Raw genomic sequence first — 19,578 nt, forward strand, 5'->3', positions numbered from 1 at the left:
GGTTCTGAACCGATTTGTGTAGCGAGGGTGGGCCAACTGCAGATATGTAATGTTTAAAAAGCAGGTTTATATCGGAAGAAAATGAATGAGAATGACATTTGAATTGGTGTTGTTTAATTTGATCATTTGCATTGAAAGACTGAATCGGAGATCTTTTAAAATGTAATTTATTTGTTAGTAGCTCACAGTTTAAGTTGAGTTATCTATTAAAAAATATAGTGAATGTGGAAATATATAGAGAAATACATTTTGTGAGGATTAAATACATTTTTTCCCCAAAGTATTACTTTAAACATAAACAAATACAATAAACTCACAACATTAAGTAAAAAATACATCATTGCAACATACAAAATGGTTACTTTTCTAAATAGAAAGGTTAGTGGTTACAAAGTTTAATTTCAGCAGAACTGTTCCACAGTATGTAAGTAACACCACAGGCATTCTTTTCTCTGTATTAGCTTAGTTTACAAAACCAATACACACATCTCTCAGGCCAAAAGGAAAAAACACATTTAAGAGTACTAATCGTACTGAAAAATGTTGAACTTCAATCAACATTTTGGGCTAATTAGGTTTAATGATGCATCTTTTATAAAGAATGGTGTTTATCTTCTCGATCAAGGTCGAAGTAGCTACAAGAAGAATACTAAGGCGCTGACTTTGAAGTGACCCTCATGGCGAAGGCAACTGTGGAGGAACAACAGAAGGTTTTATTTGTGACTGGTGATACATGGGGATGTTAGACTTTGGCGCAGGTATCTCTGCAGCTCTTCTCAGTCTCAAACTGGTTTCTGTTTCCTGAACAGCCTCCGAACCAGAATTGAGCGCAGGAATTGGCTATGGGGTCGTAATACCACTTCACCACGTAGTCCCGGCACGGCCCTGGATCCAGCGTCTGGTTGCAGCCCTCAGCTAGACAACAAAAACAAGAAGCGGACATTTTAAGTAGACTTAAACATTATTTAGCCATGCAAAGTGTAGTGGGTTAGCAAGGCAAACATTTTGACTACATATTTGATATACAAAGTAAAACTTGAAATTAGTTTTACAGGTATAATGTTTAGACAAATTAAGCATTTTTCCAGATAGTTTGGAAGAAGAAAAGTCTGCAAGCAATAGTTTTTTAGATATTTGACTTAAAACGACCACTTCCTTTACTGCCACAAATGTCAGAGGATCTCCAAGTCAGTATGATTCATCATCTGGGGACCATTAATGTCCGTGCAAATCAATCTACTTCGAGGAGATGCTGAGATATTTTAGTCTGGACCAAACCAAAAGACTGACATCACCACATCTAGAGCCTCACTGCTAGCAAGGCTCATTTTAAATGTGTGAGCGGCTACTACAGAAACATGTAAGTAACACTTTTTAGATACAATTCAAAAATTTTATTTGTTTTATTACAGATAATTTCGGTTTATCACTTTCATGTAGATATTTGACATGTTGACTTATCTTTTCCAAGCTAAGATAACTAGCTCCCAACTGCTATACATACGGCTACATAATAGCAAGCTTCTCATCGAACGTTTTGTGAGGATAAAAGGTTAAACTATTTATTCCTTACAGTTTTGCATACTTTTCTGTTTTGAACTTTTCTTATTTCAGACGCTTGGACATTACCATTTTACGACTTGATTTGTAACATTTGAACCTATTATTTCTTCATTCTCTAATCTCTTCAGCAGTTACCAGGTATGTTGGTTTCAGACAGCAGCAGTGGAGTAGTTGGAAGGATACTAGTAAACCGGGGCGGTGTCATCAGAGTTGGACCTGCCGGCCCGATAACTCCCGTCATCACCACACGTTTGGGGTCCTTCATGTCAAACTGTGGGAAGGACTCTGTGACGGGTTTGAAAGGATCCATGTCAAAGAATGGCCATCTATGAATCTCGGAGGAGCTTCTGTCGTCTGTCTTTGGTCTCTGTGGAGTGATGGGTTCTCTGTCGGGTTGTGGCACTGGAAGGCCGGGCTGTAACAGTAACGTTTTAAACCTTTATTTATCCAGGTAAGATAATCATGATGTTATAACACGTGAGACGGTTCCATTTACTATATGAAAACCCTGAGACGTACTTAGACGATTTACTGAAAAGTTACCAAATGAATCCTGAGGGGTTCATGAGTGCCCAAACAAAAATTGTAATCATCCAATAGTTCTAGATACATTTAACTCAAACTACAATGTCCACCTCATTATAGAGCTAGAGGAAACGTCAGAGAATTCACTAGGATTCATCCTCTGGGGACAATGAATTTAGGTAACAACTTTCTGCCCATTTCTGTCTGTTTAGTAAATATTTAGCTTTAATTAGATGAATACAGATTTTGCTGCTTTTGGCACCAGAAGTAAAGTAAAGGGATCACTAAAGTCATCAAGATGTATCCTCTGGGAACAATGAACATCTTTATAAAAAGTAATGACCGACTTCCTAATTGTTCCCATTGATACACTAAACTGTATTTACACAGTAGATAACAACATTTACTGATTTATTCTCCTCACCACTATCTGAACCCTCCTGAAGTCTCCTGTGAAGGTGGGCGTGTCAGTATCCGTCCTGTATGGAGGTTCACGAACATTATCGGATAAATCGGGAATTCCTGGAGACAGTCTGGAACTCGGGACAGAGCTGAACAAATGTCTTTCTCCATCGTCCTCACAGATCTGACTCAGCAGTTCTCTCTCCAGAGCTTTAGGATCAAAAGACCAACAAAGTAAATATGAAGTCATTTACTCCTCTGTGTACTTACAGCCATAGAAGTCATTCTAATGATTATCATAGTGTTAGTTTTCACAGACTCAAGTCCAAGTTATTGAACAAAATGTGGACTATTTGCTCTAATTTTGAACCATCTGCAGTTTATTTTAACACCAGATATATAGCACAGATGTTTCCTGCCCTCTTAGTTGAGAGGGAGCTGGAAGAGACAATTGAGTGAGATTCAACTCGTTTGAGCACTTTTCCACTTTAAAACATTTTTTTAACAAATCACTCTGTTCTTTGTAGACCTATGGTTCCAATTTGATAACACGGATTGCTTACCATGAAGTGTTTTGAATTCATTGATCAGGTACACGTGGTTGCTGTCGGGGTCAGAGGCCATGAGATTGATCTCCTTTTTGAACTCCTCATACAGAGGGTCGCTCTCATTCACCAAGCCGATCACAAACATCTCGATGTCACTCCCATGAGCTTCTGATACCGCACTCTTCAGACTGACTTTGTCTCTTTTATCGGCCTGCCCGTCGGTGATGATGATGGCCATCTTCCTCACACCTGCCCGCGCACTCTTGAATACCTGGTTGGCCTGTTTAATGGCACTAGCTGTGAACGTTCCCTCGCCCAGGTAGGTCATGGAGCGCACCGCAGACTTGATCTCATCACGAGTGGCTTCCTGTCTGAGGCTTACCACCACCATGTTGATGTGGCTGTAGACGACAACACCCACCCGTGTGGTGTCCCGGCTGACAGAGGCTCGGTCGATTAGGGAGTTTACAAAGTCTTTGACCAGGTTGAAGTTGTCAGGGCCCACACTCTCAGAGCTGTCGATCACAAAAATCAGCTCCAAGGGGGCTTTGCGGCATGTAACTCCACAACCTAATGAAACAGCGACAGGTTATAGACACGTGGACATAAAGGATTGACAACAATGCAGCTTCTGATTACTTACTGCATATGGATCTCACGATTTTGATGATATCTTCCCTCTGTGAAAGAAAGAAAGAAAGTGCAATACTCGTAATACAAACTTAATTGTCTCTGAGTGACAGTAAAGACATTAGCTTCTTCTTGCTTTCACCTTTAATGTAAGGATGTTTGAATCGAAATCCGTTTGAAAATAATTGAGACCACCTTCAAACATCCATTCATTTTTTTTACGCTTATCCAGAGTTGGGTTGCGGTGGCAGCAGGCTAAGCTAATTAGTCCAGTCGTCCACTTTCACTTCACAAACCAGATAATATATAAAAACCATTCAGCATGTTCTGGGTCCGCCCCGGGTTCTACTACCAGTTTGGCATGCTTGTAAAATCTCCAAAGGAAGGCGACCACAAGTCATAAGTCCTGATAAGCATGCATACTGATACGTTTCCAGAACCACCTCAACCAGCTTCTTTTTACTTTATGCCTCCTTCAAATGTCTGATCCCCTGTCTTACCTCAATAATACGCCTACTACCCTCAGAGACCCTTCAACTTCAAATGATGAGTATCCCCTAATATTGTGTATTCTATAAAATAAATGGCGAAGACTCGTCCATGTTCATCGGATGTGGATATGAACACTTTCAAATTTAAAATACACCAACCTTAACCGTGTATACACACATTACCTAAAACCAGATGGTTGACATGTATGGCTCCGTTTGAAAAGAAACAAAACAAAGCTATGTCCCGATATTCTTCAATGAGTGGTGCACTTTACTTACTGTAAGTCCAGGATCTCCCTTTTGTCCAGCTCTACCCTGTGATTTCAAAAAGATTGAAATTTTTTAGCTGTTCACATATTGAGTAATTTCATGAGGGCTTAAATCTTTTTAGGAATCTGATCCCTCCCATTACCATAGGTCCACTGACTCCGTGCGCTCCAGGTCCTCCTCCGTCTCCCCTGGTGCCTTTCTCACCTCTGAACCCTCGATCCCCCTGCAAGAGGAAAGAAACATTATCTTGAATCACACAGTAGGGCTGTGATTGAATGGGATATCCCATCCTGTCAACACGATGTTGTATGCTTTCTGTATGCATCTTACTAGATATATTTTCTAAGTGATGCCGTTTTGTTTCCCATTTGTTTGAAGCCTCTCAAATAACACGTTTAGTTTTAATTTCATGCAGATTGTCTACTGTCACTTTGTGTGTTCATAATACAGTTGCTGACATTATATTGTTACCTTGTCCCCCTGCAGACCTTGTCCAGGAGGACCCCTGGGTCCAGCGATTCCATGAAATCCTGTCTCCCCCTGCAGAAAGAGAGAGATAGTCAGTGTCAAGGAGAACTCATGTATAGAGTCAAATTGAACTAAAGGAAAGTTTCTTCTTGAGTTTTTTTTTTTTTTTCTCACATGAGTCTGGTTTCCTAGACTTAATGGGTTTCTACTAAACGAGGCAGCAAAGAAAAATATATTCCCATTCATAAACGGATGGATAAAATGCATGATCTGTTTGGTATTTTGAAAAATAAAACGTATAAATATACCTTATATACACTGAACAAAAATATAAATGCAACACTTTTGTTTTTGCTCCCATTTTTCATGAGATGAACTCAAAGATCTAAAACATTTTCTATATACACAAAATAACCATTTCTCTCAAATATTGTTGACAAATCTGAAAAAATCTGTGATAGTGAGCACTCCTCCTTTGCCGAGATAATCCATCCCACCTCACAGGTGTGGCATATCAAGATGCTGATTAGACAGCATGATTATTGCACAGGTGTGCCTTAGGCTTGCCACAATAAAAGGCCACTCTGAAACGTGCAGTTTTGCTTTATTGGGGGGGTCTGGGGGGGTCCGAAAACCCTAGGGTTAAACCCTAACCCTAACTCCTAAATGGGAGCAAAAACAAAAGTGTTGCATTTATATTTTTTTTCAGTGTAGGTATGGCCCTACAATATATAATTCAAATATAGCATGATAGGTCCACTTTAACATAACTTAATACAGCTAGGTGATAATCAAACATTTAACGTCTGGTAGCTGAAAATGTTACCTTTTCTCCTTGGATGCCCTCTCCAGGTAACCCCTGTGCACCAGGCGGTCCCCTTTGGCCAACTGAACCCTGCAAAATAAAACAACTGTGTCTCTCTGTCTTTAAAGGGTAATATAATCACATGCAATCCATTATTTTGAACAGGACAGATTACCTTGGGACCAATTAGGGTAATTCCTGGTGGTCCAGTGGGTCCAGGAGGTCCAGACAAGCCTCTATCTCCCTGAACAGAAAATGGATTGATAACATTTATAGATATCTTTCAAAAATCACAGTAATCTAATCTCAGACAAATGGAAAAGAAAACCTGCTTGGAAAATATCAGGCTCATACATTTAAGAGTAACATTTTACCATAATTGATCTTTTGACCCCCTCATGTCACCCCATCCTGACAATATTTGCGGAATAGTATAAAACGACAAGATCTTAATAAACCCAGCAAAAAAGTTAAAAGCTAAACTCGTTCGACTGTGAATAAAATACCATACCACAATGTCAAGAGAATTTTAATTAACAGAAATTAACGATAATGTAATTAATGACCTATTTTATGCTAATCGTTACCTTTGTTCCAGGTAGACCTACGCCATCTGATCCGGTCTCTCCTGTCAGACCAAGGGGCCCCGGAAGTCCCTTAATAAGACATCGTGTCAAATAAATGAAATATTGCTGAGTGTAAAGTGTTAAAAGAGGGACTGTGGTGTGTTGATACTCACTGGAGGGCCGGGGTAACCGTCACCTTTAAGTCCAGTTATCCCAGCAGGCCCTGCAGGCCCTTTGTCCCCCTACAAACCAAACGGTGCCACTGTTATATTGATACTTTTCTTAAGAGGATCAGTGAAGGAAACCTGAACTCACCTTGGGTCCAGGGAAACCCCTTCCCATCTCTCCCACAGCTCCAGCTGGACCACGTAGTCCCGGTTCTCCCTGAAATAACCAGAGGTAGATTGAATTGATCAAAGCTGTTGACAGTTACAGTTGTAGATATCTTGAATCAGAACTTGCCATGTTTACAGTATTGTTGTTTCATATTTAAATAAATGACTTACTGTGTGGAACTATGGGGCAAAAGATACAAAACTAACACCCAAGAGCTATACGAATTGTTCTTCAATCATATTATCACAAACTAAACAACATACTGTTTATTTATTAAATGAAATAGATAAACAGTACGTAGAATTTAGGGGAATATAATATAATGAACAGATGTTTTACTTTAAACAAAATAAGGTGGTAAGCACCTAAAACTGAGGTTTTGTATATGTGTTATTATTGTATAAAAGTTTAGAACACTTTATACATAATAATGTATGCCCCTTTGGTTGTGAAGCCTAATAAAAAGTTTTGTGTGGAAAAAAAGAAAGGTGTATAAACCTGAGGCTTCACACTACACATTTCTGGTCAATATTTGTTCCCTTTAATTACATTTCTTTGTTATTATAGTATTCCTTTCGTGAAATGTGTTAAAGACCAAAATGTATTTCTACTATTACAGCAGCTGTTTGTTTGCACCACATAGACTTTACCTTCTCTCCAGCTACACCCCTCCCTGGTGGTCCTGTTGCCCCCGATGGCCCCATCTTTCCGGGATCCCCCTAAAAAGGAAACATTTGACTTGAAATTGACAAGGGAACATGGGAATCAGACATGTGCAGTCAATTTGTTATTTACTGCTTTGTATTATAATCTATACATCATATATATATTTTATTTGTTGATCATGTTTTGTAATTATGATCAACATTGCTCAAGTTATTCTTTAAATAAATGTTTTTCGAGCAAAACATGCAATGTTTCCCTCTGAAAAGTTACTAGAAAGCAGCTGAACATATAAATATTACATACAATGTTATATGTAAGGTGCTCAAAATTGAACTTGGGTGAACTTACTTTTTTCCACTGTATGTTTTCACTTATTGGAAGAGATGTGGCAGCATTATTCGAAATTCGGAACACTATTTAAAAATGTTATAAGACATTTTATTTATTATTCTTACCTTTGTCCCCATTGGCCCCACAGGACCGACTGCACCTGACAGTCCTCTGCTCCCTCTGTCCCCTCTGTCCCCCTGACAAAATAACTCAATCATCAACTTTGAGTTAAGCTTTAGGTGATCATATCATTTAAGATCGTTGAATCATAATATCTGTAAATCACAGAAAAACGTTCTATACACATTAACTGTGATTCTGTTACCTTCCCTCCAGGAGTGCCTTTACCAGGAGCCCCGTCAGGTCCCCTGGGCCCCGGTAACCCAACGTCCCCCTGCCGTCATTTAGAAACAGACAATGAAGCAAAGACTGGTAAGAAATATGGATGTATTATGTACTCTAATTACATGGAGGCGTGTGGTGCAGTGGGTAGAGCGTTGGTGTTCGGATCAGGGGAGCATAGGTTCAAACCCTGTTGCAGTCAGCATGTCGCTATGTCCCTGGGCAAGACACGTCACCCCAAATTGCTCCTGTGGGGATTGCCCACAGTATTGAGTATGTAAGTCGCTTTGAATAAAAGCGTATAACAAGTAACATGTAATGTAATGTAGGCCTACGTGCACAAGAGAAAACATGTTTAGGTTTAATGTCACCTTTTGTCCTGGGGCTCCATCCTCTGCTGGCTCACCTGGTATACCTGGTGGCCCCTCGGACCCCGGGTCACCCTGAGAGAGGAAGGGGAGGAGCAAGTGCATTTGAGGATATGGAACAAAAGTATGAAAGCAATATTAAAATGATCAGTTTATTTAGAAAGTCACTTTTGGATAACATTGGACCGGGCTTCTAGCTCTAGCTTCGTATTGTATTAAGCAAACACATATGAAAGTGGAATCAATCTTCCTGTCTAACTCCCAGCAAGAACGCATATTAGAAAAAATGGCACACTGGCATATACGGTACTGTATAGAATGATGAGAAAGTAGTGTGATACATTTTAGAGGACTTACTTTGGGTCCTGGTTGTCCAACACCTCGTTCACCTGTCAGTCCAGGCTCACCTGGGAGTCCCTGATTGCCCTGAAAACCCCCAAGGACAAATGTATTCAACTAAATATTCACAAATTGCATCATGAAACTCGCCTGCATTTGATCAACAAGCCAGTTGGGAGTCGCAGGCATATTTATTAGATCAAATATTCAAAACGATTTAGATGCAATCAGGAGGGGAAATCAGCAACTGTCAATCACAATTAGCATCTGAGTTTCTGTTTCTGAAACGTTATAGTCGTTCAAGGAAGCCCCCCCCCCCCTCGTTTTGTCTTACCTTTGTTCCTGTTATTCCGATACCTTGAGCTCCTCTGGGGCCTGCAGGTCCAACTGGGCCTTGATCCCCCTGCATTTAATAGTATGTTAATATTATTGAACTACTGAACATATGAAAAGTCAAGGTATTCAGTGAAATATCCCCTGTTACTGTCCAGTATAACCATGCATCTCTCAAAAGGGATGCAGACAAAAACAGCCCTGTTTTCGGCTGTGAGACAATGCATTTTCAAGCTGATATAAAAGTTTTCTAATCAGTTTTTTTAATTTAAAGGTGTGAATTATTTTCTTAACCTAACAGTTTGACAAGCATTAATGTAACTTGTACCTTTTCTCCTTGATTTCCTAAACCAGGAGCACCAACTGGACCTAGAAACCCAGGCGGCCCATAACCTCCCTGAAAAAAGATGATTATATTCAAGAGATGGAGTGATCGATGAGACCTGGGTGAGTACTCGAAGTATAGTTAATGTTGCAGGATCCGCATACATTTTCATCACGTTGAGTAAACAAATAAGACATTTATACCTTGTCGCCTTTAACCCCAATGCCAGCAAGCCCGCGATTTCCTCTGGGACCCTCATATCCTCGATCCCCCTGAAACAAAAGTTGGAAAATGTGACGTACTGTAGACACAATCTTCCATAAGCTTCACACGTGTGCAGCATGTTTCATATGTGACGTTATGAAAAAGCCAATCATGTAACTTCCTAAGCAATTACACAATGTTTTTCAGCAATCAGTGACACGTGTTCTGGTTGTGATTTATGTAAGTCATTCTCTTTTGCTATGCACCTGCAATAAATATAAAGAGATGCAACTGCACAGAGGTTATAGCGTTCCTTCACTCCCATTTCAAAATGCAGAATGATACCGTCTATTTAAACCCTTCTTCTGAATAAAAGAAGACATAAGAAAAATACCATAAGAAAATATGAAAAAGCAATTATAGTACACAGACAAAGTATTATATACTAATAAAAATAAGTACTGACCATAACCTTTTTGCAGGAATGTGCCTTGGTATTTTGTCGCATAAAAGTCAATATGAACAAAATGAAATCAAGAATCATAAATATCAAAAAGATGAAAAACTTAAAACATATATCTTGAAGTGTATCTATTTTAAAATAGAAAAAGCTGTGCAGTGTTTAAAATGAAGAGGATGGAATGTGTTAAACATATTAAGTAAAGAATATTCAATTGTTTACAACCAAATCATTTGCATGAATTCAAGCCCTGTATGGTGGGCCCCTTTAACTCAATGTAACCATTACTTCAAATGTTGCTTCAAATTGCAGTAGATAGTAAGAATGACAAGTATGTCCTATCTGCACATTATTGAGAAGCATTGGTTCGGTCAATACATGGTTTAAAACTTAACCCACCTTCGGCCCTGGAAGCCCCTCGCCCGTTGGTCCTGGGATTCCTCGCACTCCGGCTGGTCCTGGTGGACCCTGGAATAAAAAAACAACTTTGAATAAAAGTCTTAAGATGTGAAGGCCTCAATAAATACCAACATCCAACATAGATTTGGTTCAACACAAGACAGAGTGAAGGTGCGCTCTTGAACAACTATTCATTTTGTGTGCTCCAGGTGGCAGCATGGAGTTGAATTGTGTTCAAAATTTAAATTCCCAGCATATTTGGATGTGAGGAAAGTGCTCTGAACTTGCTCATGTGTGCTTATGTTTGACAACTTGGAAACTTTTAAATGATGCGTAATAACAAAGGAAAACAGATGGAAAAACAATCTTATATATACGTGATTTATCTTCTTCGCTCTTCAGGATAAAGTTTCTATTCAGATCTTTCATTTTCAACATAAAAATTACTCTCTGTGGTGGAAGGTTACAATAAATGCAATTTCACTGTACCTTTACTTTGCTTGAGTTTTTCCATGTTATGCTTCTTTATTTCAGGGGGAAAGGTTTGAACCTTCACTACATTTCTCTGGAAACTGAAATTACTATTTGCTTTGAATTCTCTTATTAAAACAACACATGAGATCATTTTATAAAGTTTGAAGCATTGTTATAGATCTAACTGTCCAACAGTGTATAATCAAGTAAAAATGAACTCCACTTCAACAAGATGTGCTTATGCGTCAATGCATACGTAATATTACTCCATTACACATATGTATATATATATATAACTCTCTCAAAAGAGAAACTCTCTCTGCCTAATGAGGATTATTACTTTCGATTAACCTTTTTGTGATGACAGCCTAACTGTGGCCTATACTAAAGTACATTTGAAAGTTGTAAAAGAGTATTTATACAAAGTGTTATCCTGTCAAGACACTGTTATGCATAGAATGGGCATTAAAGGCATTTACACACCTTGATGTGTCGGTACAATAATACGATTATTTTCATACTCACTGGTAGTCCTGGTTCTCCTATCCCAACAGGACCTGAAGGACCTGATCTTCCCTGAAGGCCTTTTTCACCCTGTAAGCATTACACAGCACAACTCAACAACTTTCAACACTCTAAACATGTCAAAACATTTTTCAGTAAATTATTAAAAAGTGATATCATTTATTGAATCTCTGGCCCTTATTCAGGGGCGGACTGGGATTACAAATCAGCCCGGGACTCTCGGCCGGCCCACCTCGGTACTGTAAGTAAATACCGCTAGTAAATTGTCGACGGGGGGGGGTGCTAGTGACTTATCCGACCGGCCCATATCGTCCGATCGGGATTCGTCCCGAACGTCCCGAAGGCCAGTCCGCCCCTGCCCTTATTAGATGTGTGTTATATGGGAAAGCAGCTTTATTAAGGTTTATCTAATCCAACAATACTTGTGGCTGCTTGAGTTGTCCTTAAATGTTCTGTAACTCCAGCAAGAATTACAAAGAGATTTTACCCCATCGTGGCATTTACATATGGACATCATGTATTACATTATGTAAGAAAAAGGTACCCTGAAGATATTTAGTCATACATTTGTTTTATGAAGATTTTATGACTATAGACAATGTTTAATAGGTGATGTTGATTAAAAAGTGTTACCTTGGCTCCAGGAAATCCAATACCAATGTCCCCCGTTGGTCCTGCAGCACCGTTGGGCCCTCGGTCGCCCTGTGGCAAGGAAACAGGTTCAGAGATTTGCATGTCACATGATGGCAGTTCAAAGAGTTGTTAGATAAATGCAAATAAGTTAACAGATACCTCTGTCTGCACTAAAATATATATTTGTTTACAGTATTCATTTAATAAATATGGTATAATACAAACAAATCTAAGTCTGCATTCAACATTTTGTGGCATTTCGGAAATAAATACCAGTCCTTTGTTCCTTCTGTAAAACTTGGCTAATGTCTGTACTTTTTCTAGATGTGCTATAAATGATATTATATTTCATCTGTATAAAGACATCTTTGTTAAGAAGCTTTGGGACAGATATGGTGATGAAGCCTTCAGCATCTCATTAGCCCTGGGCACACATACAGGTTGTTTCTATCTCACAAAACAATACGTGGGAAAGTGTCCTGGGAAAGCTGAACTATTGAAAAAATATCACCAAATTACAAAAGGATCTTAAATGACTAAATCCTTTGGTTGACCATAATCATGATGTAACTGACTGCTCTGCATTTTGGAATGTGTGTTTATGAAACAGTTTACTATCATCAAGAAAGCAAATAACTTTATTTCTCAAAGAAATTATAAGTAGAAGAATCTTTGGTAAAAACTTGAAAAAAAATAAATATGGATTCTGACTTCATCCTCTAAAACAGATCCCTACAATTCCAGCATGTTGCTTTCTGCCACTATCTTTTTGTTACTACCACTAGGGGTTGTCACGTCTGGAAATCTCTGCGAATTAAATCTAGCCAATCCCACTGTTGCTGTTAGGAACTATCACAGAGAAAATGACAGCAGACAGAGTTTACAATTCCATAAATGTCAATGCATCTCAAGAGCTTGGGTTAACTTACTTTGGTTCCTGCTGGTCCTTCAGGGCCTGCGTCTCCTGTAAATCCTAGTACTCCCTGCGAAACATATTCAAAGTCTTATACAGTACAGTCCCTCAATACATCATACATGTTAGCTTTAACAACACTCATATCTATCTGTAGTCTTCTCAAAACAACTGGGGGCCAACACCATTGAAATCACTAAAATCAACATGTTCAGCTTTCATGTCTTTAAATTCTCCGGTCAAGCTCACAAAAAGAAAGATCATACAGACACTATGCCAGTAGCACAGAGGAGGAAGAGAAGTGCTGGTCGGCCAGGGCCATGCACTAATCCCACCACACAAAGTCTGTTCCTGCAGAAGAATAATATCCTGCAAGCCTGGATTCACTGCTTTGGATAGCCACATTAGTATCAGGATTACCCATAAACCAATATTCACATTCCATTAGTGCAGAGATGAATGAGAGACAAATTCCACTTCCATTTTTCATATTTAAGAGAGAATGAATTTTCTTATGTCGACTCATTGTAAAGTTTAAAAAACCAGGAAATTGCTCCTTTACTGCTAAACTGGTGTGGAATACATTGACAAATAATAAAGTGATTTAATGTATCATATTATAAATCAATAAAAATGATGAAAAACTAAGGCTCTTTGAGGCTGCTTGCCTTAATGCTAACTATAGCATGCTAACATACGCACAGTGACAATGCTAACATGTTTAGTATCTATCATATTTTCCATGTTCGCTATAGAAGTGTCAAGCATTTAGCAAAAGGCAAAATACCGCTGTCAATATTTTGCAGGTATTTTGTCACAAATAAACGTATTGTACCAATTTAAAGTTTAACCTTATGATGGCACTTCATTTATTTCATATTTATTTTGCAGTCTACATTTTTTTGCAACACAAACATTTCCTTTGGGTTAATATAAGTTCTACCTTATTTTATATTAAAATAAAAAACGTTTAGGATATTTATTTTTTTTAAATTTGGAATTTTTCTGCAAAACTTCTATATTTCTAGAGTCAAAAATGTTCACAAAAACCTTACATTATAGTGTTCAACTATAAATGTGCTGTACCTGTTCTCCCTTTGTTCCTCGCTGGCCTGAAGGTCCCTCAGGTCCCTGTGAAATGACACTCAATTCATTACAAGAGACCCACATACCTTTCTGTGGTATTGATTTCAATGATATTGTTGATGCTGTTCATACAATGTCACCCTTCTCCCCAGGAGTGCCACAGTCTCCTGTCCCCCCCTAAAAGACCAAACCAAAGATGAATTTCTTAGGACTTGTCAATATATGTCAAGAGAAGAAAACAACTGATAATGATGTTGCAAAAGATAATTGTCACGCACCTTGTTGCCCTTATAACCTGGACGGCCCTGTGAAATGTTGGAAAGTTGTAAAATCTGAATTTCTTCTAATAATAACAATGTCTGTTGTTAAATTCAGACCATTTTTTTGTTTTACCTCTGGACCATCACCTCCAGGTCGACCGTTGGAGCCAGACTCCCCCTTGAAGAAACCAGCTTACAATGAATCGCATGAAATCAGACACTAACATAGTTTGTGACTTTGTGTGATGACTTACCCTCGCTCCTTTTACACCAGGTGGCCCTGCGTAGCCTGGGTCCCCTTTTCTACCCTGGAATTAGCAATAGTTAAGTCTTGGTCAGATGCTAAAGGAAGAGATGATGCCATGCATGTTTGTGATGAGGGAATACAGAATGACTATCATACTTTTGGTAAGAAATTACACTTCTTGTATGGAACTCACTTGACTTCCTTGAAGGCCCCTTTCTCCTCTTTCACACGTACACACTTGAGCCTTTGGACACTAAAAGAGAGAACAGGCAAAAGTCAGTTCATCCATCTTCACTAAACAGTTATTAATGAACCAAAATACTGCATTGCATTGGACAACTCACCCATTCATAGGCAAGTGCACCCTAGATTCAAAACAAAAGACACAGAATGTTAATGGCATTCCACTCAGGAAATATAAATCAACCTTACTAGATATTGACTTCTTTCACCACTATGTTGTGTCTGTCTTGCGAGCTATAATTGTGAATGAATAATATCACACATTTCTGGAAAGCAGAACAAGCCTTGCCACTCTCTCAGACAGCTTCTGACCTACTGCAGATATTTGACATTTCTGTGCGTGTGGAAAATGCTAAGCAGGCGGGAAAGCCCCCCTAAGCAAGTTCACTGTGTCACTGAGAAGTGAACTTGCTGTGAGGACATACACTTCATAAAAAGGGGAACATAAACCCCTTTGCATGCTACTGTCTCTGTGATTGACGGCTGGGTGTGCATAGGATTGTCAGTGCTCCTCAACCATGTGGAGGGCCAAGAAGAAAGTGTGGTTTCAATCCAAGCAACAGCACGTAATGTCAGGGATTTGTGCACCTTCAAGAGATAACATGAAATCATATGCCGTATTTGGTTGTGATTGATGACTGCAGACTGTTAGGCAAAAGAGTGATTATAAGCAGCTAAAATGTATTTCAAAAACTACAGAAAAATATAAAAAGCTAGGGGAGAACAAGTTAAACTACTTTAAGGAACAGCCATGATAGCAAATGTATTTATTCTTAAAAAAGTAGTTAAAAATCATACAATTTAAGAAATCTAAACAAATAAAAACTAGATAATTATTATGTTAGGAAAGTTCCAAATCATTTCAATGTTGTGTAAAATGTCAATTTGTAAAGTCACACACAGTAACCTCTCACCATCTCCTTGATCAGCTTCTCCTCCAGCTGAGGATCGAGAAGACTTTGGACAAACTGCTGAGCAGGTGTGCTGGCGATGGCCCGGAGCTTGGCGTTATTCTTACTCTGCTGGCCGATGTCTGATAAACCCACAGCGAAGAACTTTATGCCGTGACCTTTGGCCTCTGCTGCAGCTGCGATCACATCAGGGCTCCGGGGGTGGTCCACACCGTCAGTCATCAGCACTGCAACTCTGACGCTGTCGGCCGGCGTCTCCTCCACCAGCAGCTGCGAGACGTTGGTGATGGCGTAGGTGGTGTAGGTGCCGTGGCCGATGTAGTTCATGGCGTTTACTTGATTGTGAAATGAATCCAGGTCTCTCCAGGCTGAGAACCGGTGCTCCATGGACACAAAGCTGCTGTACTGAAGGGCTGCCAATCTCATCTTCAGCGTCCAGCCGTCTATTTGAGTCATGGAGAGGCGAGTGCTGAAGCTCAGCACGAAAGCTTTCTGCTTCTCAAACAGGTATATCTTTGCACTCTCCGAGCTGTCCAGAATGAACGCCACCTCCAGTGAACACGTCAGACCTGTGAGAGAAGGAGTTCGACAACAAAACCTGTAAAATACTGTACTGTAAAATACTGTTGGGGATGATAAAAGGTTCTGAAGGTTGTACCTACACGGATCCCTTCAGACAAACCTAACGTTGAATAGAAATACAAGAGGGTGATGTCCATATTCATGTGATTCCCAACATATGCCATCCAGACAAAATCTTCCTATTTATGATTTAAGGGTCACCTATTATGCAAAATCCACTTTTTCATGTCTTTTATACATAAACATGTGGGACTATGTTTCAAGAGATTCTGAAAGTTTCAGGAAAAAACCTTCGCTCACTTTTTGTCCTGATCCATTTATATAAAAAACTGTGTGAAAATGAGCTAATCCGATGTTGGCCACTTTATGATGTCATAACGATTTTTTTGGCTTGTGTAACTATTGGCCAATCACCAACCAAGGTAACCCCCCCACCCCCTCCCACCTTATCACCTGAATCTCCTCCTAGAGCACCATTGTGTTAGGGGGGGAGTGGCTCCTTATTTTCATCTAAAAACAAAGAATCAGCACTTTTGAAACAGGGCTGAAACAGAGGGGATTATGGGATGCTACAATGCATTATCTGTTTGTTATTTCGAGCCAAAGACTTCAGAGACATGTTTGTATATATCTGAGACCTATAATATATTGATGAAAAACAGTATAATAGGGGACCTTTAAGCTGTGTATCTTGAGCTGTGGATGTTGAATGTCTGATCCTACTAACTTTCTCTTTTACAACATCAGGATCTATTGACCGACCTTCACCACCAAAATTGTATACATCATATAAATAATTACCATTTCCTCCATCTTCACGCAGTCTGTTGTTGTTCCTGCGTCCTTTCTTTCTTCTCTGTCCTGTGGCCTCGTGTGAGAGAGCCAACAACAGAAGGCAAATCCCCAATCCACTCCTCAGGTTTCCCCTTAGCAACATTTTCATTCTTAAAAAACAAAGTAACACTGAGTGATAAAGTGCTTAAACAAAGCTAATTATAGCAGTAGCAAAATGCACCTGTTTGATATGTTGCAATCGTGCATCCTTCTAACCATACATGCTGTGAAGTTCTTGGTTAATTGTTCAAATTGTACTGCTCATAAACTGAGTTAAATAAACCTAAAATTAGAGAAAATATTCAAAGCCAGACTATTATGTGCAAATACTGATCTACACAAATCTCAAACGCTGCAACCCTAAATTATCTACAAAGTTATTCAGTTCATAGTAAATAAGCATCTTTAAATGTTAAGTTTGGCTAACATGAGCCTATTGGCTTGTCCAAGCTGTAAAACATACATTAGAGCTGTTATTCAAACTGTAACGTGAAACTACTTGTACACACATTAAGGGTTAGTCATGATTTTTTTTTTTGTTTTACCTAGAATCTCATTTAGCTGCAGTCAGAGCTTGTAATCCAGTTAGCTGTCCTATGGGTGGCATTTCGCTGCAAAATAATGTCCAGTAAACCGGGCTGGGACAAAGTGAGGACCAGCAGATGAGCTGGTGTGTGTCTGTGTGGCCGGGGGCTCTGGGGCCACTCCAACATTTCAGAGCTAGTTTAGAGCTCATGACTACTGACCGAAAGGACTTCATTTTTGACTGCCTCTGTGGTTGTTCACTGACGCCATGAGTTCACAATAACCCCTGCAGGAATGCAAATGGACCTGTGTTATTTTAATACATATATTGTTTGAATAATTTTAGAATAATGTAAACACACTATTTACATTTTTCAACTCTAAGATAATGTCAAGCTACAGCAAGTTATGGACATTAGGCAAATCATAATAGTACAGAGGCACTGTACACATATAACAGAAGACTTACTGAGTTTTTGTCAGGGCAACTTTACTGCTTCTTCTCATCGACAGGCTATCTGTGTCACTTTTAGAAATACTTGGATGGGTAAATAGTTAAATACAGGTTCTCCCTTACGAAAAGGAACTATAGTATTACTATAGTATACTATAAGAGTTGTATAGTATCCTATAGTAAGTTTGTAGTGTTCTATAGTATTTTCCCCCAGCTATCGTATTACTATAGTTTCTGTAGTGCCATTTTATTAGCTATATAGCCCTATAATATTTCAATAGTAATACTATGTATCTAGATCTTTGTAGTATTTCTATATTATTTTAAATAGTATAACTATAGTATAATATATAGTTTTTCTGTAGTTGTTTTTTGACCACACTATAGAACACTCCTATAGTAATATGATATTGTCATTAAGCTTGTTCCTCTTCTTGCTCTGTGTCTTACTGGTTTCCTTAATCATGGTGTCTTACCAGATTCCATGTTATCTGTGCTACTTGTGCCAGTCATCAAGGATAAAGCTGGGAAAAGTAATGGCATTGATAATTACAGATCCATTGCTTTAGCTAGCATTCTCTCCAAAGTGTTGGAGAGAATTATGTTGGTTAGGCTGGAAAGGTATATTACCAAAGCTGACAACCAGTTTGGTTTTAAAAGAAAACACGGCACAGATATGTGTATTTTTGCTTGAAAAGACATTGTAGCAAAAATATAGAAGCCATAATTCCACCATGTTTCTGTGTTTTATTGATGCTTCCAGGGCATTTGATAGACTGAATCATTTCAAATTATTTGACAAAATGTGCCAGAGAGGGGTACCCAAGTACATAATAAGGATCTTAGCCTTTTGGTTTGCACATCAGACTATGCAGGTGAAGTGGGGCAATACTGTGTCTGAACATTTTTATGTTGGTAATGGGGTCAAGCAAGGTGGGATTTTATCTCCTTTGTTGTTTAATCTAGATGATCTGTCTAGGAAACTGAACTTTTCTAAAACTGAATGTGTCATCGGAGCTACTGTTGTCAACCACCTTATGTACGCTGATGATTTAATCATCTTCTCCCCATACAGTGCTGGCTTACAACAGCTTCTGAGGACTTGTTCCCAGTATGGCATTGATTTTAATATTAAGTATAACGCCAAGAAGAGTAGCATCATGATTGTGCGAAGTAAAGAGGATAAAAAGGCTGTATTTCCTAATTTTATTCCCAGTAGCAACATTCTTCTTGTGTGCAGTGAGATTAAGTACCTTGGTCATTATATTTCTGATGAGATGACAAAGACATCCATAGACAACGCTGCAAACTGTATGCCCAGGCAAACATATTAATGCGGAAATTTCACAAGTGCTCTGTAGATGTCAAGGTATCACTTTTTAAAGCTTTCTGTACACCATTGTACACGGCTAACCTGTGGAGTAACTACAAGCCTACATACAAAAACTAAAAGTTGCATACAATGATGCTTTACGGTTGCTGCTGAGGGTATCGAGATGGCACAGTGCCAGCCAGCTGTTT

At 39.0% G+C, this 19,578-nt stretch overlaps 1 protein-coding gene and 1 long non-coding RNA gene across 4 annotated transcripts; one reads left to right on the top strand and one right to left on the bottom strand.

Moving 5' to 3' along the window:
- Window positions 1-370: 370 nt before the first annotated feature.
- Window positions 371-17,768, bottom strand: col28a1b (collagen, type XXVIII, alpha 1b). The gene is made up of 35 exons (XM_079692920.1): window positions 17,624-17,768; window positions 17,046-17,188; window positions 15,666-16,231; window positions 14,853-14,873; window positions 14,702-14,761; window positions 14,516-14,569; window positions 14,395-14,439; window positions 14,280-14,306; window positions 14,134-14,178; window positions 14,002-14,046; window positions 12,932-12,985; window positions 12,003-12,071; window positions 11,370-11,438; window positions 10,371-10,439; window positions 9,511-9,579; window positions 9,311-9,379; window positions 8,984-9,052; window positions 8,668-8,736; window positions 8,314-8,385; window positions 7,926-7,994; window positions 7,726-7,797; window positions 7,255-7,323; window positions 6,584-6,652; window positions 6,442-6,510; window positions 6,290-6,358; window positions 5,878-5,946; window positions 5,724-5,792; window positions 4,901-4,969; window positions 4,572-4,652; window positions 4,439-4,474; window positions 3,682-3,718; window positions 3,054-3,608; window positions 2,513-2,700; window positions 1,699-1,978; window positions 371-915 (listed from the first exon to the last, which is right to left on the bottom strand). Exons 2-35 carry the CDS (start codon window positions 17,185-17,187, stop codon window positions 743-745), a joined length of 3,588 nt encoding a protein of 1,195 aa, XP_079549046.1. The 5' UTR covers window position 17,188; window positions 17,624-17,768; the 3' UTR covers window positions 371-742.
- LOC307046532 lies at window positions 6,508-11,914 on the top strand. 3 transcript variants are annotated; one of them, XR_013810143.1, is made up of 5 exons: window positions 6,508-6,667; window positions 7,937-8,032; window positions 9,337-9,429; window positions 11,399-11,440; window positions 11,555-11,914. It is a non-coding gene; the product is annotated as an uncharacterized lncRNA (long non-coding RNA). The 3 variants fall into 3 exon arrangements; XR_013810144.1 differs by lacking the exon at window positions 6,508-6,667 and having other exon boundaries at window positions 7,880-8,032; XR_013810145.1 differs by lacking the exons at window positions 6,508-6,667; window positions 7,937-8,032 and adding an exon at window positions 8,325-8,434.
- Window positions 17,769-19,578: the final 1,810 nt, after the last annotated feature.

This window comes from Notothenia rossii (genome assembly GCF_949606895.1).
Source record: "Notothenia rossii genome assembly, chromosome: 7".
Classification (NCBI taxonomy): Eukaryota; Metazoa; Chordata; class Actinopteri; order Perciformes; family Nototheniidae; genus Notothenia; species Notothenia rossii.

Bases quoted from the DNA above. Each gene is read 5' to 3' on its own strand.
- col28a1b (XM_079692920.1), bottom strand. From the start codon at position 17,187: ATGAAAATGTTGCTAAGGGGAAACCTGAGGAGTGGATTGGGGATTTGC. The intron at 9,053-9,310 runs GTACAAGTTACA...TATTAAATGCAG, and splicing joins TAGGAAATCAAGGAGAAAAG to GGGGATCAAGGCCCAGTTGG. The intron at 8,386-8,667 runs GTAAGTCCTCTA...TTCCTCTCTCAG, and splicing joins TTGGACAACCAGGACCCAAA to GGTGACCCGGGGTCCGAGGG.